Source organism: Chionomys nivalis, chromosome 2 (genome assembly GCF_950005125.1).
Source record: "Chionomys nivalis chromosome 2, mChiNiv1.1, whole genome shotgun sequence".
In the NCBI taxonomy this organism is placed as follows: Eukaryota; Metazoa; Chordata; class Mammalia; order Rodentia; family Cricetidae; genus Chionomys; species Chionomys nivalis.
The window spans coordinates 54,051,502-54,075,086 of NC_080087.1; the positions used below are offsets into that span (position 1 = coordinate 54,051,502).

The 23,585-nt window shown below is 41.3% G+C and overlaps 1 protein-coding gene across 1 annotated transcript in view; it reads left to right on the plus strand.

Annotated features, from left to right (window-relative positions):
- The window catches only part of Lama4 (laminin subunit alpha 4), a 144,866-nt gene that overhangs the window by 24,750 nt on the left and 96,531 nt on the right, over positions 1-23,585 (plus strand). Inside the window, 3 exon segments of the mRNA XM_057762244.1 lie at positions 10,551-10,652; positions 16,459-16,583; positions 20,943-21,023. Coding sequence (XP_057618227.1) covers positions 10,551-10,652; positions 16,459-16,583; positions 20,943-21,023 — 308 coding nt within the window.

The window sequence follows — 23,585 nt, forward strand, 5'->3', positions numbered from 1 at the left end:
GGATGTTACTTGAATCTAGAGTTCCTACCTAATGGCTATGACTAAAGTCTCCCCAGCCTGTGGCACTATTAGGAGAGGGTAGATCTATTAGATGTGGAACCTGGTAGAAAGAACTTAGGACATTGGAGAATATCATCATCGAAGCCTGTATTTGAACCCCAGGTGTCCTCTCTCTTCTCTCTTCTCATCTCCTCTCCTTTCTGATTGCTATGAAGTAAACAGACCATCTTCTGCCTCATGCTTCTTCTGTAATGTCCCATGATGCCACAGAGCCAAGACCATGAGGCCAAGCAACCTTGAACTGAATGCTCTAAAACCCCCTTCATCCTCAAAAGTCACTTTAAGTTACTTGGATATTTTGTTATAGTAACAGAAAGCTGACTAATATAGTGTAGGAGGGAGGAGGAAGGAAAAAAGGGAGAGAAGGGGAGAGGAGGATAAACTGGTCAGAATCTAAGAGACACAGATGTGTGGATTCCAAAGCAGAGGTTCATCTTTCTAGTAATTAGAAAGAAAAAAATCTGGGATGAGTAGAAGGCATAAAGATAAGTCAAAAATGGAGTTAAAAAAAAAAAGAGTGAGATTTCCCAGTCAGTGGCCTCTATGTTTTATTGAAAGAAGCAAGATTAGGTAATGAGAAGAAAGAAGTTCGGAGTGCATTCCTCCTTTCTCCAAGCCCACAGCAGCGTTTCTCCAGTGGTTTGTGAACCAGGAAGAAGGACACACAGGGAGAGGGCTTTCCTAGTTACTCTCTGCACGTGAGCCTCTCTTCCTAGTGAGCCTGGGAGAGGAACACTGAGGTACAGAGGGGCCACAGACAGAACACAGAAGTGGTGGCACCAGAAGCAATGGTTGCTGCTCAACATCAAACCAGTGCCAAGTAGCTTGGCTAAGACCATTGAAGAAAAGACCTAGTCACCCATAACAATTCCACCTACAAACTTAAAAAAGAAAGAAAGAAAAGGTGATGTAGGCAGACATGGACAAGACGGCAGACCAATAAAAGGTAGTGATTTAAACTGAATGATCCATGAAAAGCATTTAGCACAGTGCTAGTATCTGTCCATAAATATGAGCTATTGCTATTCTATACAATGTCCCGGGTGCGGATGGTGGCAGTGGTTGTCACCAGGCAAAGTGGTTCCTCCTAAGGCGTCATCACAATCCCCCAAACGGCTGCACTTGAGGTCATTCTCTCTATGGGATCTTATAGCTGGCCCCGAAGGCTTAATCTCTTCCTTTCTTGGAAATGTGTCCACAACAGTTGCCCCTGGTAAGTTAAATAAGACTGAGTCAGTCTTCAGATTTAAAAAAAGAAAAAAAAAAAATTGGCAGAGTCTAGATTGTGTAATCAAGACCCGAAGGCAAGGAGTGAAAAGACCAAGCCAGTTACACAAGGCAATATAAGCAGAGCCCAGAGCAGGGGCCCAGATGGTAGCAGAAGACTTATTTCGAAAAAAGGGAGGGAGGAACCATGGAGCCACATTACCTTATAAAAATGACAATCAATACTATAGACAAACAACCTATAAAGTATTCTAATGTCCTAAGGAGAAGACTTTAGGAATTTCTCATCAATATTAAAGAGCACAACCATCCCAAATCCCCAGATGGAACAGTTGTCTAGCTGTAGGGCCTTGGGCTTCTTGTTTGATCCCTCCAACTTTAGAAATAAAGAGGACTATTTCAACAGAGCCTGAGTCTCCTGGGATCTGTGGTCCTTGAGATCTGGGTGGATCAGTGGCTTCCACCAGTGAGAATACCCAACAGCAAATAAATAATGTTGAGCAATGGACATGCAGATATAGCATGAAAGGCTCGCTAACTGTGTGTCTACTCTGAGCTAATCCTAATCGAAAGGTGTGGCTTATGATCAGTCAGAACACTATTCTTCTGAGTTCCTGGGCATCTGAATCACTGTCCCCATCCTGTTAGTGATTAAGAAAACTAGAATGCTTTGCAAAGTGGGCAAGGCATGGTGGTCGTGAGCCCTACACATCAAGCATGAAACTCTAAAATCAACGTAGGAGAAAGCGGCACCATTACTCACACGCAGCTTCTATCTGCTTCGCTGTGGCAGTCAGGAGAAAGGCCTCTGAGCCAAAAACATAACTCTGAGGAATGTGGAAATCACTCTCCTAATCAAGCTATGGCGAAATCATTGTCAAAAATCAAAAACTTAACTTCACCTATTAAAATGCAGAGAATTTCAATTACGCAAACAAGTGCTTAGAAATACCCAAGGGAGGGTATGTGGTAATTTGCTCCAGATTCAAGTAAAATCAATCAATCCTCCAACTTCTCCCAGAAGTACATTGCATAAGGAAGCTAACTAACTCAGTTAACTCGGTCTAGTACCTTGCCAAGGGTTTCACATGTGAAAAACACGGACATATTAAGCCCCGTCTGGGGCGGGGGGGGGGGGAGAACAGAACCAAAAGTTGTCAGTAGCTTAATTCGGGGCTGTTTCCCATTGCAGATATTACTGTGGTTTTGTTTTTATAAACAACAACAAAGAATCCAATGCATTTCGTCTTTGTTTTTAAGTTTGTTCTTAGGATCAGTCCTCTGCAGCAAAATCTAAATTGATGTGAACTGGACTATCTGATTCTTAAGTCTGTCCACAACTTAAGCAGATGTAAACCAGGATTGTGAAGGACCTCAGAGATTCTGAGTTAGAGTTCATCCCTCTAAGTGAGAAGAATACTTAGTTATTATTCAGTTGGTTTTATGTTTGCTTGTTTCATTTACTTTGTGCAGCTGCTGACAATATCTTTCTTAAAATGATTTTATCATTTAAACAAAAAATGGAACCTGTTAACACTGAAATTAGGCCCAAAACATTGTTGCCTAGAAACAAGAAGAAAATAGATTTGTTATATACACACAAAGACCTAAAGCAGAAAGATAACTTAATGGTTATTCTTATATTTGAGAAATACCAGTGTGGGAAGTAACAACAACTCTGGATATTAGTGAGTAAATTCAGACTTCCACTTCAAACTCTTAATTAAAGCAAAAAATTGGTGCATCAGAATTCCAAGTCTAATTCAGGAAGGAAGATGAAGTCATGTTGATATTTATAAAATGTTTGAAGATCCTTGGTTACAGGAACAACACAAGTGTTATTTGCAATTGATAGTGGCAATTATTGGTTAGGTCCTGTAAGCACAGCACTGAGGATGGAGACCACGCACTTCATCATGGGAGTTTGTAATAGTTAATTCACTGTCATTTGCTGCAGCTGGAGATTCCTATCTGTGTCCCTACAGGTCACAGGTTCATCTATTTGGAGACCTCAGGATGTGTCTCTTATCCTCAGTTGGCCCTTCAGGTTCTTCCCAAATCCCATCAATTTGCCACTTAGTTTGTTTTGATGAGCAATTAGGCACCTTAAATCCCAAGAGGATGCATTAGAGCATGTAAATCATTTTCAACAGACTTTTCAACAGAAATTCTGAAGATCCTAGATATTTAGGTCTATGCAGAAGTGATGTTTGTGGTCAATTCATGTGCTCTCCTGTGACAGCACCTGGGAAGCACAGAAGGGTTTCTGTGAAGGTGTCTAACAAAATCTTATTATTTATCTGGGACCTTGATTTATGTAATAATTCCAAATACAAGTTTGCCACAGTCAAAGAATAGAGACTGAATTATTCTTCAAAAGAAAATTAGTTTAAAATTTTTAAAAAAAAATTTTAGTGTAAACAATTTATTGCCATGTTATTTAAAGATTTTCATAACAAAACATTTTGATATTAAATATTTCCCCCTAATATATACAAGCATCATTTTTATACATATCCTAAGTTATCTTCCAAATGTAGCACAGGATTATTTACCTTCACTTTTGATAAATATTTAGTTGTACAATGAGACTGATGTATGAGTACAGCTTTATGTTCTTAGGAGTCATGTTAGTGCTCTGTTCATTTAGCAGAATAATAGCGATAGCTTCTTTTGTAGAGCCCACAACCTGTTTAATCTCAGATTTCCAGCCTCATTAGCATTGTCTAGTGGGGTTTTATCTCTTGAGTCCGCAGAAACTGTGGCTTAATATTCCCATATTTGTGTCATGCTTTCGCCATTATGCCTCCCTGGAATGATGCTATTGTATATTGCAAGGTTCATAGATGGGTGAGATTAATTATTGCTTTTCTTCTCCAATAGTGTGTATAGGAACTTCCAGTTGTACTGTTAATCAGTAGGAGTGTAGCTTCTAGTTAGATATCAGCTTGATTTTTGCATGTTCAGTTATGTGTTTTCATTAATAGGATCTTAATATCAAGGTAGAGAAGGTAACCTAGAGTACTGGGAAACGTTAATCATATTTGACTTTAGGAACCCTTTGATCAACAGCACAACAAGATGTAACCCTTTTTAGACCCAGGAATATTACTTGGTAGCATATGATATCAAGTTGAGGCATTGTCTACCACATTATATAATAACTCCATTTAAATTCATTTTTAATATATTCTTAAAAGCTTCTAGAGGAGTAGGCTTCCACATCTTTTAAAAATATTTTATATTTATTTTATTTTATGTATACGAGTGTTTTGCCTGCATGTGTGGATGTGCACTATGTGCATGCCATGTGACCTTAGAGGTCAGAAGAGGGCACTGGATCCCTGGAAATAGAGTTATAGACTGCTGTAAACCACCATGTGGCTGCTGGGAATCAAACCTGGGTCCTCTGCAACAGCAACAAGGGTTCATAATCACTCAGGCAATGCTCCAGCCCCCATGATTACAATTTTAAAAGAAACCCAAAATGTTCTGTATGATGGCATTTTTGTCAGAATGAGTCTAGATGTCCCCAAGAAGATTTATTCAAATGAGAGCAAAATTCACAAGACAGTTGTACAAATAGCATTGTTTGTAAAAACTTAATCTTAACTCATTCTAATTCCATTATTAAATAATTTAATCATGAGCTGATGATGACTTCTGGGAATAATGACATCTATACTTGCAAACATATATTATCACCACCCGTTCCTTTAAGGATAAGTGCCATCCATTTGTGCCTCAAACTCACAGAGCTCTGTCTGTCTCTGCCTTCCAAGTGCTGAAATTAAAGGCATGTACCACTACGGCCCTACTCTAATTTCTATAAATGGAAAATTATATAAATAATTTACATACATCATTTGGTAGTTTGAATGTAACTGGCCCACATAATCTCACAGGGAGCGCCACCATCAGGAGGTGTGGCTTTGTTGGAGTGTATCACTATGGGGGCAGGTTTTCAGGTCTCCTGTGTGCAGGATACTGCCCAGCGTCTCAGTTGACTTCCTATTGTTTACAAGATGTAAAACTCTCCTCCAATACCTAATCTGCCTACCTGCTGTGGTGTTCCCCTCCCTCATGATGATAATGGACTGAACCTCTGAAAATGTAAGTTACCCACCCCTTGTAAGAGTTGCCATGGTCAGGGTGTCTCTTCATAGCACTAAAAAGTTTTTAACTAAAACACATTGATTGACTTTCACTCTAAGCCAGACTTCACACCAATGATAGAGTGAGCAAATGAAAATCATTTCTCACTGTCTTCACAGGCGGGAGTGAATGGTACTGGTTAATCCAATCTTAATAGAGCTGGAGGAAGCTGTAATAATGGGGCCACTTAATAATCAAGAAATACGAAAGGGTCGGGTATGGTGACTTACACCTTTAATCCCAGCATTTGGGAGGCAGAGGTAGGTGGATGGCTCTGATTTCAAGACCAGCCTGGTGTACAAAGTGAGTTCTAGGACAGCCAGGGCTGCATTGTCTCAAAACAACAATATCATGCACCAGAAAAAAAAAAAAAAAAAAAAAGATCTACAAGTGATTCAGTGGACAGCAACTAATCAGAATGACAATGTGACTGGACAAACCATTTTAAAGGGAAATTTACCACCCAATCATTTTCACACAGTAATAACATATAGTTTTAAAGATTAGATTTTTTTAAAGAATATTCTTTTGGGATGTAATGGAGAAATTTTACACTTTTTATTCATTTTAGCCCACTTTGTAATGCTCGTAATAATAAAAATTTGCAAACAAAATTATCCAGAAAGGAAGGCTTGCTTCAGTATGTTAATGATGCAATAGAAGTTCAAATTTAATGAAAAAAAAAAAAAAAAAAAACACCAAAGATTATAAATCCAAGCCTGGCATTTCTTATCTGCATTTCTTCATTTAGCTGACTTACAAAGAAGACCACAATGTCCCTATCTGCATTATAAAGATAACAGCTTACTTCCTGGGTTGACTGTGGACTGAATGAGAAAACTGTACACGACCTACGTTCGTGTTCAATTAGCTAAACATTAATTAGTTGTTGGGGTCACCATGTAACAGTGAGGAAAGATTTGTGTTGACCTGAACCTCTTACAAAGCAGAATGACATTGTGAGAACCACACTGAACAAGCATCCTCCATGCTGTAAGCCTATTACTAACGTTTCACGGGCCACCGGTCCATCTTTCTTCTTCTTCTTCTTCTTCTTCTTCTTCTTCTTCTTCTTCTTCTTCTTCTCCTTCTCCTTCTCCTTCTCCTTCTCCTTCTCCTTCTCCTTCTCCTTCTCCTTCTTCTTCTTCTTCCTCCTCCTCTTCCTCCTCCATCTTCTTCTTCTTCTTCTTCACATGTCTCTCATAGTTCAGGCTGATGTCAAACTCACAGTGCACTCAAGAATGACCCAAAACTTCTGTTCCTCCTGTTTCCACCTCCACAGTGGGATGGCGAGTGAGCACCACCATGCCTGGTTTATCGAGTGCTATGGATTTAATCCAAGGTCTCATGGATGCTGAGTAAGCATCCTCTCAACTGACTACCCAGCCCCTCTGAATTATCTTAAAGTTTACTCATCCATGTATTGTTATCATTGCTTTTTCTGTAAGAAAATGGGAAAAGGAGTTGAATGTGGCATCTAAACGCATGCACAGGGGATGGAGAGGTGGCTCAGGACTTATAAGCACTTGTTGCTCTTGCAGAGGACCTCAGCTCGCTACTTAGCACCCACATGGTGCCTCACAACTATTTGTAACTCCAGTTCCAGGGGATCTGACACCCTTTTCTGACCTCTGAGGGCACCAGGCACACATGTGGTGCACATACATACACACAGGCAAGACATTCAATACTTACCTCTTTTTTTAATTGTTAAGAAAGTAAAAGCATACAAAACACCATTTTCTAGAAAGAAAACAGACACCCATTAGTTTGATTTACAAGGAAGACCATTATCTCCCCCTCAGGCCTCTCCATGGCAGAGTGGATGACAGCTATTACCCTGGAAACAATACTGAGATACACAGATCCTCTTTTGTCTGTGAAAACATTTTTATTTTAATGTCAAAGGGTCTGTTTTTGGCAGTTCCTACGAGTTTTCAAGCGGACACTTAATAAAGAAATCTTGGACTTCTTTAAAACCATGGTGGAATGTTTCCAGGTAAAGAAATAGTCTTAAATTTGACTTCCTTTGGGATCATTTAACTTCTCTCAGAATACTCATCTCCACTGGAGGGAATCTCTGAAACTCTGTAGCAGAAGGTGTGAGAAATCCCATCATATGCCCAAATGATGGCATCAGATCCTCTGTATGCCCTGTCTGTTGCACTTATTTGTTTTTTTTTAAAGATGTCTCCTGTCTAGATACAGGAATTGTAAGACATAATCCTTTTAGATGGACATAGCCAATAGGAAAGGAATTCACTAGGTTTCCCTTTCCTTGTCAGCAAGAGGCCTGACACCACCTCAGTACAGCCCTATCTCTGCCTCCCATCTTCCTATCTCTTATGATGTAATCTTAAAAACAAACTATCCTCTGCCTCAGGTCACACTCAGCCTGGGGAGTAGATAAACTCTCAGACTCAACTTTCCCCCTAACTTTGACACAATGAGATCCGCCTCAAGGTCCTGTCTGGACAGTGGCTGCTGGACTATTGGGAAAGACCAAGTCAGCTCTAGGGTGAAGGGTGGGTTAGGAATGTATGCTACTGAGTTTCCGAAAGCCCGTATGCCCCAGCTGTACTACAGGGCTCTAGCCCATTCAAACACCACGTGTTGACTGAGAAATTAATACAAACAAGGCACCATTCAAGATCTTCCCACCAGGTCCAAAGTAAAAATTTTTGTTTGGTTGGTTTGCTGTGGTTCAGTTTTTTGAGACAGGGTTTCTTTGTGTAACAGGCCTAGCTGTCCTGGAACTCACTCTTTAGACCAGGCTGACTTTGAACTCACAGAGATCCTCCTGCCTCTGCCTCCCAAGTGCTGGGATTAAAGGCATGTGCCACCACCGCCCAGCCCAAAGTTGGAGTCGTCGAGGAAGTATTTTTAATGCAGCTCTGTTATTTTTCTGTGGATCTGAAATTATTTTAAAATGCTAGTGTATTTATTAATAAAACATGAATCTTTTGGCTTTGACGTCAGAAGAGCTGAAGCTGGAACTCCCCAGATGACTGTAATATGCCCAGCTGCAGACCCAGGAGCCACTGTTTGGAAACTACCAGGCTATTTTTTTATTCAGATGTTCATTACTGTCAGCCACTCCTAGTATAACTAAAACCCTGAAAATTGCAAAACGCAGCACTTTTATGGGCCATCAAATCCATTTTTATTAGTCATAAGCAGGGCTCGTCTTAAACAAAGCTGAGAGAACTGTAAGGCACCACAGACATAGGGATCTTACTGTCATGTGCCTCTCTGCCGGGTATGTAGAGCCGAATCTATAGCCTGATCTCTATCAATAGCAATCGAGATGAAGTCTGAATGTTGCAGTTAGATCGACCTGCCTAGATGCTACATCATAGCAAAAACATGTATGTCTTAACTTGAGATAAAAACAAAACAAAGAAAATCAAGAGACAAAGAAATAACATGTGAAATCAAACGTTCTACATTAAGTCTTTCCAGTGGCAAATTTAGTATCTTTCTCTTTCCTTCCCTCTTGGTTTGGAGAAACTGAGGAAAAAGCCTCCCATCTACTACAAACCCTCCTGATAAATTCCGTGGTCCCTCTCAGCCTGTCATTTTCTTGTTTCAGCAAAATTTCTTTGACTTTACATCATTATTATCTTTTGTACTTTTTTTGAGTGAACACGTTATATTTTAGTTTTTGGATGCAGACTGATGGTTTATATACGATAAAATACTTGCTTCTCTGTAGCGTTAGGGTACAGATTGAAGCTTTTATGCGGTAAATTACCATGTTTCTTTGCAGAGAAACGATAGAAGAGGAAATGGGTTCACAAGACACTCAGAGGGACTCAAGCCAGATACAATAACAACTGTCCTGGTAGCCAGCACAGTTCAAACTACAATGGGTCAATGGGGGGTGTGACGTGAAATGTTCTCTGAAAGTCTATGGAAACAATCTAGATTCTTATCTGTCTGGAAGTCTACTTCCAGGTCTGTGATGCCATTTTTTTCCCAACACCACTGAGACATCCCAGAAAATCACGAACTTACACCCAGCCGCATAGGAAGAGAGCAACCTCATAACATTTCCCCACAGGAGGCTCTGGTGACATTGGAGGGAGGCAAGGTGAGGGTGACTTCATTATTGTGCAGGTCCAAGGGTGCACAATCCCATGAGCCACTTAGCTTCTCTGAGGTTCCTTGCCCAAAATGAAGAAAAATAATATATTCCCACAAATTTATGAAAACCAGCGAAATATGTGATCAGGACCACACAGGCCTGGACGTGTAAGACCCCGTTAACTTCCTGCAGCATTGCAGTCCGGAAACACTGGGGTGTTTGTTTGTTCTGAGTGTTTCGTCTTTTAATCGCATAAGTATGTTTGTAGTCAGGAAGAGCACACCTGATGTGGCACATACGTGGCCGTCAGAGGACAACTTTGTGGAGTCAGTCTTTTTCTTCCACCTTTACCTGGGTTGAGTTCTGGGGACCCAACTCAGGTCACCCGGCTTTCATGGAGAGCATTTTCACCCTCTGAGCAATCCCTCTGGTCCGGACACGGACTTCTTTAAAAGCTCACATTAATGAGACAGTTTATGAAAGGCAGAGCTCTAAGCTATTAGGTCAGAGTCAGTCATTCAGAACTACAGGACCTTGTTATAGGAAGCATCACACAGTTTCTCACCTAACAAAAACCCGGTCGTGGTCTCATTTGACTTTGTGTTCTTTGGATTGGAAAAAAAACAGAAAATTCTCTCCCCCTCTCTCCATCATCTGTCTTTCTCTGTCGGTCCTTCTCTCCCCATCTCTGTCTCTCTGTCTCTGTCTGTCTGTCTGTCTGTCTGTCTGTCTGTCTCTCTCTCTCTCTCTCTCCTACCTAAGATCTCCTCCTTCCTTACACTGCTGGAACCCTGTTGAGTGTTCCTCTTGTGCAGCATCCAAGAAGAAAGAAAAGAAAGTGCACAACAAAGGGACTGTGGAGCCACCTCTGCTGCTGAACGGCTGTACAAATAGCACACGTTCATGTTTTGTTTTTAAAAACATTTATTTAATAATCGCCTCTTATTATTGCTTTCCTCATAAAATGCTGACGAGAATGTCTCTTTCCAATACTGAAAACGCATGCCACTGTCTGTTTCAGAGATGCGGTGCTGGATTCTTTCGCACGTGGTCCGGAGAGTGTTCTCCCTGTGACTGTAATGGCCATTCCCAGGAGTGCTCGGATGGCTCCGGCTTCTGTCTGGTAAGTCAGGGACACGCAGGAGAAAACAGCCAACCAAGCTCTTTTCTTACATTTCAGTTTTTCCTGTAAAATATACTGTGTCAATGCCTTCTGATTGCAAGGGGCCCCCGAGGCTCTGCATGAATGTGCATATGTGCTCCAGGAGGGCCCTGCCTTCCCTCCTCTGCAGCTGGCTTCCTGCTGTCAACCAGTGCTGATGGGTTGAAAATAATACACAGCAGAGGACCCCCGCCCTCCAGATTCCTTTGTAACAGTAGAGTTTGCCAGGTGTTTGGCTTTATCCCATGTCAACAAGAATATAGCTGTTGCCCCATAGCCTGTTGTAGCATGTAAGATAATCGGGTCTGTGGATCAAAATTATTTTTTTAAAGAGTTGTCTAAACCAAATAGCCAGTGAAGATGAAGGCTTTGTCCTTCTGCTCCTGATAATTCTGCATTCAAGCCTAAAAGAGGCCTTTTCCTCCTTGACTAAGATGAATTCCCCAGCAGACAGCTTTCCAGAGACCCAGATACTGAAGGATAGAAGTCTGCTAGTTTAAAAGACTTTACTGAATACGTCACATTTTCAAGACTGAATTAGCAACTTAGTAAAAGTTACCACTGATGCACTGACCAGAGTGGCTCCAGCAGAAGCCATGAAGTTATTAAAGTTTGTGTGCTCAAACAGGTTCCTCTTCCACAACCATAGAACACATAGACAGCTCTGTGCTTCAGATTTCTATATGGAAAAAGAGCCTTCCCAAACCACAAGAGTAGTCGTATTCAAACTACAACAATACCTACCTAGATACACTCACAACTACATAATTATCCCAACTGAACACTTATTATAAGTGGCCTCTGAGGTGTGTACCTTAAAGGTACATTTTAAGTCGCATTTCCCATTAAGATGCAAATTAAAAAACATTTATTATGAACCTAGTAGTTGTCACTTTTCTAGAGATGGGATTAATTGGCAAAACACTAAATTATTTTTTAGTTTTTTTTAATCATGGTATTTCTTTTCTCCCTCCCCCCCACCATAGTCTTAAATAACCATTACATCCAGGATGTCCTCCACAGCCCTGTAGGCACACACAGCTGCCAGAATCTACCCCCTTTTAATGCTTTCATCTCCGGTTTCCTGTTATTTTAATCCCAGTGACATTTGGGGGGGAAATCCCACTTGAACTAAACATGTACGTTGCTGATAATGTGACCAATTAAAGCCTTTTTGTTACCTGCTTCATTAAACTGTTAGACAGAGGGATCGCTAGTCCCATCAGCTGCCACTGGCAACTGGCAAAATGAAGGAGTGGAATACATGGAAGAGGGGGTAAGCTCACTCACTCGCTCTGATAGTGTCCATCATGAACGACATCGAGGCCACAGCTGTGACGATGTTTTCAGAGCAGGAACAGTTGTGGGTTTTGATCTAAACATGAACTTCTGAGATGATTCATTGTGACAGGACTCTTCTCCAATCTTGGCAGTGCACCAGAACATTAAACACTCATAGGTGAATCAGTTGTCAGCCTTCCTGCAATGACTTTGTTCCAAGACAGAAAGTGTACGTAGAAAGAAATAACCATTCCTCTCATATTAATGGCAGTGACCCCATTGCATTCTATTCAGAGAGAAATGTTTACCCCTCTAACTTAGTAAAGTGTGCTCAGTGAGAAAATAATAAATATATACTCAATGTATTATATGTATATACATATATACTATATGTATAATAAATATATTTGAAATTCAAGGAGGAAAAAGTCATGCACAACTCATTTTCCAGATTATCATATTTATATTCTTATAAGTTTAATTTTTTAAAAGGACACAAAATGTATTTAATTAAACAACTAAAAGATCAGACATGCACACACTAAAAACACCACAGGTGATTTCTAAGGCTATTGGTTACTCTCCACAACCTGATGAAAAGGCCCTATTGCTGAAGACACTGATAACTTTGGATGTCATTGGATGTGAATAAATTGAACTGGTACCCAACTAGAAGCTTCACTCCTACTTGCTAGCTTTGATGTCTCTGGGAGGTAGTTTCCATACTACTGGAGGAGAAAAGGAATCATCACTGTCAGCCAGCTACAAACCCTGAGACTCACAGCAGCAGCTTGCCTGCAAGATACACAGGTGCAATAGTGGCATAGATGTTCTGGGTAACCAAACACTATCTGATTGGCTTTAAGGTCTATTCCATGACACTGATACCTGGCACTGCTAAACTGGCCAAGAACCCAAGACTAGATAAGCCACAGGCCATGGGAAAATCTGCCACTTTTATTCTGCTAAAGAAATACAGCAAGGAAAATGACTATTGATGACATATTGCTATACCCAAGTTTCCATCTATAGCAAATTTTAAAAAAAAATGACATTTTTCAAAGAGCCATCAGTTTGATTCCATGATATCCAAAGGTTAATAGAAAGTCAAAAATGTCAAGGTTTAAAGAATGCTAAAGTTGAATAGTTTGGTGGAGCCCCCTTCTGCTTTGTACATCAGTAAAGAATCCAGCAGAAAGTGAAGGCAGATATAAGGTTCTCTGTACAGTTTCTATCCTTGCCCTTACAACAACTTATTGCTCATCTTCATTCCCCACCTCACTAATGACAGCATCATTCTGCCAGAAGCCCCACTCTCTTCATCAACTTCCATTTCTTCTTCAGCATTAACTATGATCCTAGATCCCAACAACTCACATTGTTAGCTGCCTCTCTTCCATGATCTGATACTACCTCAATTTGAGACCACAGCACCCCTCCCTTACACTGCTTACCTTTCCAACCACACACCCAACTACAAGGATCCCTCTTCTTAAAGTACAGATTTCTGCCTCTAACCACCCTGAACACACTGCTACCTAAGCCATTTCCGTGCTTTGACACTCTATGCCTAAATTTGTCTTTTATGGAAGATTTCCTGAAGGACAACTACAAGGCCTTGTTCAGGTAGCAATGTCTCCACTAAGCCTTCACATTCTTCAGTCATATCCCGGAGCCCACAAGGCTCTTCTTTGTTTCTTTCATAAGCCTGTGTGTTCCTCAAATACAGAAACTGGGTCTTCCTCGTTTTAATATCAATTGCAGCTCCTTATCCATCATATATCGGCTTAATCCAGGTTTGTTAACTGAAATGCATTAGTTACTGAAATGATGAGACAGTGGCTTCCATGCAAAAATATCCTTTAATGAATGTTCTGATTTATGAGCTACTTATGTCACTTCTTTGTTAGAGTGAGATAAACTACCCTTTGCTGCAGACTAAGGCTCGGACCTAATTCAGAGTAACTGATTGGCTGCTAATACTCTCCAGACACTTGCAGCTCTAACTGGAGCCCAAGCCAGCAGCACTGGCAATTATGCAGGAGTTGGAATGACATCTAGACTCTCAGGTTGGAACCCAGATGTCCTGTGTCAGAATCTGCTCTCTCGCCAGTGCACTAAGAGACACGTGTGCCCTGAAACTCAAGGAGGGCTGGTGGACATACCCCATTCTTAAACATAATGAACTTCATGAACCCTTTATACTTTTATAAATTAATGGAGATACCAACGTTTTATGTAGATCTCTGCTTCTTTTTTTTTTTTCTCTTTCAAATTATCTTTATAGTTTAGCATGGCTTCTTTTAGTGGTATTTTTTTTCTTTTTTATTTATTTATTTATTAAAGATTTCTGCCTCCTCCCCGCCACCACCTCCCATTTCCCTCCCCTTCCCCCAATCAACTCCACCTCCCTCAGCAGCCTGAAGAGCAGTCAGGGTTCCCTACCCCTGGGGTATCCAAAGACCTCCCACCTCCCTGCTTCTTAAACTGTGGCTCCCAGCCCTCCCTACCCCCATAACTTTTATTGTCATCAGGTTTGTTTCTGGTTTGGAAAATGGCAGAGTGTCAAACAAAGGTGAAGGAGCAATTTGAAAGTTCAGAATTAAAGACTTTCAGAGCAAGAACCCTGAAGGCCATCTAGTCTAAAGCTTCATTGTACAGAGAAAGGACTAGAGAGACAAGAAGATCAAGGCACTGTTCTGAGTAAACTAATTGGAAAATGAAGTTAGGGTCCTTTCTTTATGCCTCTGGCACTATCTCTACCAGCCCCCCAGCACCACTGATACCAATGCCTTCTAGGGAAATTCATAATAAATTGTTTAGAATGGGGGAGGTGAGAAAAGCCTGTGTTTGCACTCCAATATTTTAGCAGTTGAGAGAGATTGCGATTGCTTTGCCCTTGAACATTGCTACCCATGGCTGTTACAAATAGGACTAAAGCCTTGAAGGGGAATCAAAAGCATCCATCAAGTGACTGAGGAACAGCTCATTTTTGTGTCCTAATAGTCAGTTCAGCCATTAGAGATGTCCTATGATCTTAGAATTTTTTTTTCTACACAGATCTGTGTAACAAGGTTTGAATCTGCATAACAAGGATTCAAACAAATTTGCCAACGGTTCAAGCATCCTTACCAGTGTCTTACAGTTTGGGTGCATGGTAGTTCACAACTCATTGTCTTTGCTGAGAAAAACATTGTCCCCAAGTTCAGGCTCATTTTAGATGTTGGTTACTTTTATTTTCTCCAGATACTAGTTCACTACCTCATATTTCTCCTCTTTCCTCAATTAATTTCCCTAAATATTTCCTGAGGGATGGCTGAACACATGACAACAGTTTTAAAGACTGCACAGGAACTATATCAACACACTCTCGCCTGCACATCAAACTTTGTTTTTAAGAGTTCTTGTTGGAGCCGGGCGGTGGTGGTGCACGCCTTTAATCCCAGCACTCGGGAGGCAGAGGCAGGCGGATCTCTGGGAGTTCGAGGCCAGCCTGGTCTACAAGAGCTAGTTCCGGGATAGGCACCAAAGCTACAGAGAAACCCTGTCTCGAAAAAAAAAAAAAAAGACAAAAAAAAAAAGAATTCTTGTTGGTCGCACAGTCTAAGCCAAATTCTAATTTCTTTTCTGCTGTGCAATTGTACTTCATATCCATACCTAATAGTAGGCCAAATGCTTGGAAGCTCTAGCCAGGATAGCTTGTTCCCCATATAGGACTCCTCCCACTGGGCTGCTGCCCTGTGCTAAGGACCTACTTCACCCATGTTAATTGTAATACAGTGCCAAATAACCCAGTGTGCTAGAGAAGGGGGCTAAGGCGGGAAGCAGAGAGCTCAATGTGGGCAGTAGAACACAGGCCAGACTGTGAGGGGAGAACTGCAGAGAACATTCTAGAGATTTTGAAGCCTGCTACAATCAGGCAGAAGGAACAACCTAGTTTATGCTGTTCTCCTATTTGTTACCTTCATCACAAATGGAAAATTATGCAAATCAACCTGCCTACCATTTCTTATGTGTTGTTAACCAAGCTAGCAAACCATCAGTAAAAGAAGGTCCTTTATCTTCCTTCTACTGCACGTGTGACCCAGCCTGATGTCTTTCCTCTTTCATGTCCATAAATCGTTAGTGTTTCCGCTGTCGTGCAAATATGATTTTTTTTCTCGTTTAATATTCATCCCACATCAGTAAGCTTAAGCTTCCAGAACAACTAGAGTGTGATAGCTCTAATTACCTTTCTGAAGCAAGACGGACAACTGATGAGTTAGTCCCTCTGCACATAGACACACAAGAGTCCCTTGCCTGCCAGTGCACACACAGGATGCATACACCCACCTTCATCTACACTTCTAGCTCCAATTAAGACTAACATGGACACTTTATGTTGCCTCACACCATGTATTCGGGCAGGCCTGATGGCCCTTTGCTTGAAGTAAGCCAGGCTGTTACATTTGCTGTCTGTGAAATGTCTTCATCTTCTGTCCTACAGCACTGCCAGCGGAACACAACAGGGGAACACTGTGAGAGATGTCTGGATGGCTATATTGGAGACTCCATCAGAGGTGCACCCCAGTTCTGCCAGCCGTGCCCCTGTCCCTTGCCCCACCTGGCCAAGTAAGTCCTAAAGCAGACAGTCTCTGCCTAGAATAATGACTGTTCTCACAATTATTCTTTTGGCTCTACACAGAGTTCCAAGGTTTGTTCACAGCCAAAACTGAATGCTTCGTGTTGGAAAAAGTACAAGAAAGCGCTCTGGCCCACAGACATTTGGGGGGAGCTTAGCACTTATAGGTACAACTGTTGCCAAAATATTAAATGGATCATAAAGACAATGAAATCCTCTCAGTGTCACAAGCAGAACCAATCTCATCCTTCTCTAGCTTTCCTTCAGCCTACACAATGGCTAATAATACAAACAAGCTCACTGTGTTTTCAAAAGTATTGCCCCTTCGGACTCTTACAGAAGAGTCGTCTCCCTCCAGAGTGCAACTCAGTCGGTATCAGAACACAGACACACAGAAGGAAGGCCTTGAGCCAATCAGTTACCTGACTCAGTTGTGGCTGGAGTGTGGAGCTCCAGAGAAGAAACATACATCCGTAGGGCAGAAACGGAAATAATGCAATTTATGAGCAGAGGAAGGAAAAATCCAGTAAAGGGAAATGGTAGTGTGCAAGAGTTGAGAACATAGCACTGTGGCAAAGCACACTCCTGACGTGTACAAGGCCCTGGATTTCACCCATTGCACTGAAAATTGAAGTGTAAAATTAAAATAGTATGGTGCATTTCGTTTTTCAAACAGCCACCAGCTCTCCAATTCTCTAGCACCAACGGGGTGTCCTGCAATCTATTCTGCTCTGAATGAGAATGCCAAGGGGTGGCAGAGTCCCCAGGGCAATGGCTCAGTTCCACAAGACGGGCCCCATTCCAGGTGCCAGTCAAAAAAATGAATCCCCAGGCTACTCACATTTCTGACTATCTGACTACAAATTAAGAGTTCCCCCAAGGACTCTTATGTTTAATTATTTGCTATAACTATTCACAAAACTCAGAACAGCACTATACTTGTGGCTATCAGTTTACCTAAATTCTACAACTCAGGAAGAGCCAAATGAAGTAACCCATGAGGAAATATATGCATAGTGTAGGAAGGAAAGACATGGGCACAGGAGAAGGTTCGGGAATTCCTCGCCATCTCCAAGAGCAGAGCCCCTCTTCTCAGTGTCTCCAGATGTGAAGAACCCAGAAGTTTCTGAGCCCCACTGTTCCAGGTTTCCCTTCAGAGACGGGATGGGTGGGTGGCCATGGAGATTGAGCTCAGAGTTGGTAACAGGTGTTGAATATTCTAGCCTTCTAGCCACTGAAACGTTTCCTCTAGTGACCACTCCCACAATGAATCCATTAAGTCTCCTCATTAGCATACTCAGGTATGGTGAAGATACCTGTTATAAACCAAGGAAAACAAGTCTCTTCACTTGACAAATTCAAGGGTTACAGTAGCTCTTTGCTAAAAGTGGGAGGTCAGAGATTAGAAGTGTTTTTAAACACACCATAAGCCTATTGAACAGAGTCACCAACCTACCTTCGTGTTTCTGTTTTGACACATAATATCTATGTGGTCTCAGACTGGTTCCCTTGTCTTTACTATGCGCTGCTCTCCGTGAGACTCGGTGCAGCTTGTGGCTCCATTCCTTGGTTCTTTTAGCTGCTCTGGACTCCGTTTTTTCCTTAGTAAGTCAATGAAAGCAAGGTGGAAGTGCTGTGAGACCAGACATGGTAACATATGTGGACCATGTGCATGGATGTCTTGAACACGGGAAAAAGCTGGAGTAGACACTGGGTTCAAGCAAGTAGCCCTACCTCAATACATAAGGTGGAGAGTTATGGAAGAGCACATCTAACATCTGATGCCAACCACTTACCTACACACGCACACACACGCATATACACATACACCCAACAGTGCCCAATACATTCCCCCTCCACACAAAAGATGGCAACCGTATGTCTGCCTACTTGTCCTCCTTAATCACTTGAGGAATCAGCTGGTTTCGAATCTCAAAATGTGCCAGTCAACCAGCAAAGTTTGAAAAAAAACAGAAAAGACTAAGCTGTTTCAGACCTTTCTTAGTAATTTTACATGACTGGACAGTATTAGTAATGTGTGCAAGACAAACAGTCCTGAAAGGGAGAGCGAAGAACACAAGCATTAAATGTTCTGTTATTTTCACTCAAGAATGTCCTGATTTATGAACTTTCTCATCAGGGTAGTCTTCAAATGCTCATTAAGATTCTGTTCTCAAGCAGTAATCTGAACCACCCCTGATGAGACATTTACCACACTTAAATTTATCTACCCCTGTCTTCCTAATAACAAGTTCCACTCATTATTTAGACTGATATATACATACATATATATGTTTTATATATATGTATATGTATGTGTGTATCAGTCTAAAATAAATATCAATCAACTTCTCAAACAAGTGACTACTTTGTAATCTGATAATTATTTTAGACTCATACATACATATACACACATACATACACATACATACAAATGCATGTGTGTATATATATACATATATATTAGCAATAGAAATAGTTTTTGAAAGCTGAAAATGAGAGTGGGACATTTGACTTTTTGTAATATATCTGATTAATGCTTGAGATAGTTCCTTAACTAAATCAATAATAAAACCAGACCAAAGATTAGACCTTTGGGAGTCCAGCCAAATCTTGTCAGTCCTGTAAGCACAAACTAACCCATCTCTGCCCCATTTTAAGCCAGTTTTCCTCAACAACAGAGCCATTGCCACTACAGAGAAAACTAACTCAGAGAAGGTATCAGGCTTTAATACTCACATCCAATACTAGAGATTCCCCTGTCTTTAAAACATAAACAGTTAATGCTAGTGAAAATAGAAGGGACCATCCATGGCTTGTGCTGCACTGCCCAGAGCCTGCACCATGGAAACCAATCAGTGGTCCTGCCATTGTTTCCAAGAGTCATTTGCATAGAGTCCTCTTGTTTATCCTGGGGCTGGCCAGACATCCTCTGTGCAACCAGCAGCTATGCTAATCACTCCAATTAAGGAAAATGACATCTGTTTAAAACAGTAGGACATCAAATAAATGCAGAGGACTCCAGACACCCCAAGCAGATGTTTCCTCATTGAGCTGTGGACAGGCTGGATGGATCACCTTCAAAGACACATGCATGAGTATTTGTTTATTTTCTGAATGCAACGAGCAAGACCTCTCTAGGTCAGCTAAGGAATAAGAACAGGCAAGATAAAGGGTGAAATCCCAAGGAAATGTAATGTCATTGGAATGTTTTCACCACACTGCTGAGAAAATAAATTGTGAGCCTTTCAACGAGGAGCACACACTGTTTTGTACCAATCTTATAACCACTGTTGAGTAAAAACCTTTGCTTTTTCTCAGTCATCATAAGGGTGAAATTGCTGACACATGCTGGAAGATGCAGGCAGAGGTCACGAGCAGAGGTCACACTCTGCTGACTGCACAGTACAGACGCTAAAAGTAATGTGAAAATCTCACACACACACACACACACACACACTACACCACCACGTGACACAACTGGTGTGCCATTGTGAAATTTCCCACACCTGAAAGAGTAACACTCCGTTTCTTTGGTCTCGATAAATTAAGATAGGTATTTATTCAGCTGGACAAATATTTTTATTACATTTCTGGCTGTATGTTCTAATTTTTTCACTAACATAAGAATAAAGAAGGAAGAGGAGAGAAAGAAGAAAAAAGAAATTCCCAGGGGATGTGTGTGTGTGTGTGTGTGTGTGTGTGTGCATGCACGTGGGTGTATATGTACACCATGGGCCTATTTCTTTCTTGAGGACTTGTTTTTGAAGTTCTTTGATCTACTTCAGCCAGTCCCTTCACTGGCTGAATACGTAAGGTACACAGAGGCTTACTAAAAGATTAAGAGTTTGTGGATTATATTAGGACCAGGTCATGATCTTTTAAAAAACAGGGGTTGAGTGCAGAAAAACTGTGAAGAAATTTTTAATGTATACACAAAAAGTGGCAGAAATATGAGAGAATTCTATACAAGTCTAAAGTTATTAGTGAATTTTCTATTTATGGCTTTCAGCATATATTTTAGAATTGTACTTAAAAGGTAAGTATTATAAAAACATGTTTGAATACATATGTGCTATATAATCTACTATATTAGAAACTCCTAGTGCTTCAGGCAGAACTAATAAACCACCTCTATATGGTGAAATGCAATGATATACCTGGGAGATGGCCCCACATGGAGTGAGTGTTTTGTCTCTGCTTAGTGTCTAGTCTATTCTGAAGGGCAAGAATAATCACATGCGTTGGAGAGCAACCAGGTAGAAATGACCTAATTTAAAGTGAAGACAACCCTCTCGCCTTACAAATCAGTATAATAGAATGACTCCTAACGTTTCTCATGACTCTAGCTTTGCAGAATCCTGCTACCGGAAAAACGGAGCTGTTCGGTGTATTTGCAAAGAAAGCTATGCTGGGCCTAACTGTGAAAGGTAGGTAAATGAAATCCCTTATTTTTTTCTTGTGGGACCAGAGAAAGCTTTCTGTGTTTATATGCATCAGCTCCAGCAATAGGTTTTGAGATTAATGTATAAGTTGAGGGTGGAGAAATATTTCAGAACCCCAAGTGGGATGTTGTCCTCAAACTCCATGACCCACCCAGTACTGTTATAATCGTGTTTCTTTGGGATCCAAACCAACATGATATCTGGGGATAAATGGACAGGAAAAAAGAAACTGAATCTGAATGTATTGGGGAAGTTCTCTAGATGATTTTAGTAAGCCTCCCCTCTCTCCATCAGAACAATCCAGCACTGTAATGCATGTCTCTCCCACAAAGAGTAGGACTCCCCGGATTAATAGAAAGTGAATCGTCTGATCGTGTATCCTCTATTGCTCATAGAATGAGAAATGTACAAAGTGCTAATCAGTTATTTGAGTGGCTCATCAGCCCACCTCTTACAAAAGAAAAACCACAGACCTGGGTGTTCTGCATCCCTATTTGGTGCTTACACAAAATGATTTGGGTTTTTTGTTTTTGTTTTTGTTTGTTTGTTTGTTTGTTGTCTCTCTGGGGTTTGCTGAGGAGAGGCCTCAACCGCTATACATGCAGGACTTCCCACTGCATGATTTCCTAGTAAGAATCATTCCTAGTAAGGTGCCAATCATTCCACCTGTCGGCTGTTCACAGTTCTCAAAGATGAAATGCCTTTACTAAAAGAATCTCACAGAGGAGTGTTCCTAAGAGAGCCACTGACCTCACCATTGGCCTTAGCAACTCCAGGATGTCATGCTTCCATAAAGGCAGGGAGGGAAGGGCCAGAGGTACTGGCCTAACGTCAAGTCTAGCAAACTACAGACTTCTCTCCTCGTGGACTGCAGACACAGACCAACCCCTCAGCAAGATTCACAAACTCAGCCTGTGGCTTAAGAAGTAAACTTTTAATTACAAGACATCTGTCCCCTTAGAAATATCCCTGCATCTCCCACAGAGTAGTTCTGGGACTCAAAAAGAGCCGCAGCTCGTGGTGAAGCCAAAAGATCTCTACATCATTATACTAACTTTCAAAAGTGCAGGATGGAGGTAATTCTTGCGCCTAGTGAATGGAAGTCTTCCTTTCCATTGACATTATGGGAGGGAAACAGAGAGTTGAGAACCCACAAGAGAACTGGCAAAGGAGATCAGATAGATGATTAACTAATGTTTGTGTCACAGTCATTATGTGTCTCCTTATTTGGAGACACAAAAATATGAGGCACACAGTTGATTCATTTTCTGGCTCTGTGGGAGGTCTGAGATAATTGTTTATCAGGCAAGGATGGAGGTTTTTCTCCTACGTCTGAAGTTAAATTCTGTGTAGTCTGATTAGGGACAGAGCGTTCTGCTAATAGATCTCCAGTGTCTGCTATAAGGAGTTAATGGCCCTGCTGATCAGGTGCCAGGCTGGCACACAGAAGACCTCTGTAGGGAAACAAGGTTCCCACTCTAACACAGGGCTGCATGCAGATAAAAAAAATTATCCTGTACATATCAGAGGCTCATGGGATCTGCCATTACCCAGTAAGCCTGAGTTTGATATGTTTTCTGCTGATGGAAACATATGCTTTAGAAAGAACTCAGGAGACGGTAGAGTGGAGGGATTCTGAGTCAGCACACTGTAGAGATCCTTGCTTAGCCATGTTCCCTGCTGCATCGCTCACAGTAGCCGAGATGTAGAGCAAGCCAGGAGCTCTATCAATGGATAAAGAGATGAGAAAATGTACATGTATGCAAGGGAATTTTATTCAGCTCTAAAGTAGAATTAAAGATGGCATTTGCGGGGAGGGGGTGGGCACGGAACTGGATAGAGGATGTTTTGTTTAGCAGAATAAGCCAGACTCTTGAAAGAGTCCAGTTGTGAGCTAACATGTGGGTGCTAGGAACTAAAACCCAGGTCCTCTACAAGAACAGCCAGAGCTCTGAACCACTGGACCATCTCTTCAGCCTTTTGATTTCTTTTAGTTTGGTTTGCATTCTATTTGAAATTTCATTCTGGCTTTCTTCTCAGACATATAAAAGCCATAGTTATGAAGAGTTTCCACCCAGCTTAACATTTGAAATTCTAAGATCATTTAAATGGACACTGGAAGGTACAGCCTATGTCAAAATTTATTTTTTTTTTTTTTTTTTGAGACAGGGTTTCTCTGTAGCTTTTGGTTCCTGTCCTGGAACTAGCTCTTCTAGACCAGGCTGGCCTCAAACTCACAGAGATCTGCCTGCCTCTGCCTCCTGAGTGCTGGGATTAAAGGCGTGCGCCACCACCGCCAAAAGATGGTCTTGAAACTCAGTGGTTTCCATTGTGATCAAGACTCCAATTTACAGGATACAAAATCTTGTTTTCCTCCCCCCCCTCCCTCCCTTCCTTCCTCTGTGTGTGTGTGTGTGTGTGTGTGTATGACATGTGTACACACATATATATGAATATATGTATACACACGTGTGTGTGGGTGTGTGTGTATATGTATGAATGTGGAGGCCAGGTGTCTTCTTCAATAATTTTCTACCTTATGTTTTC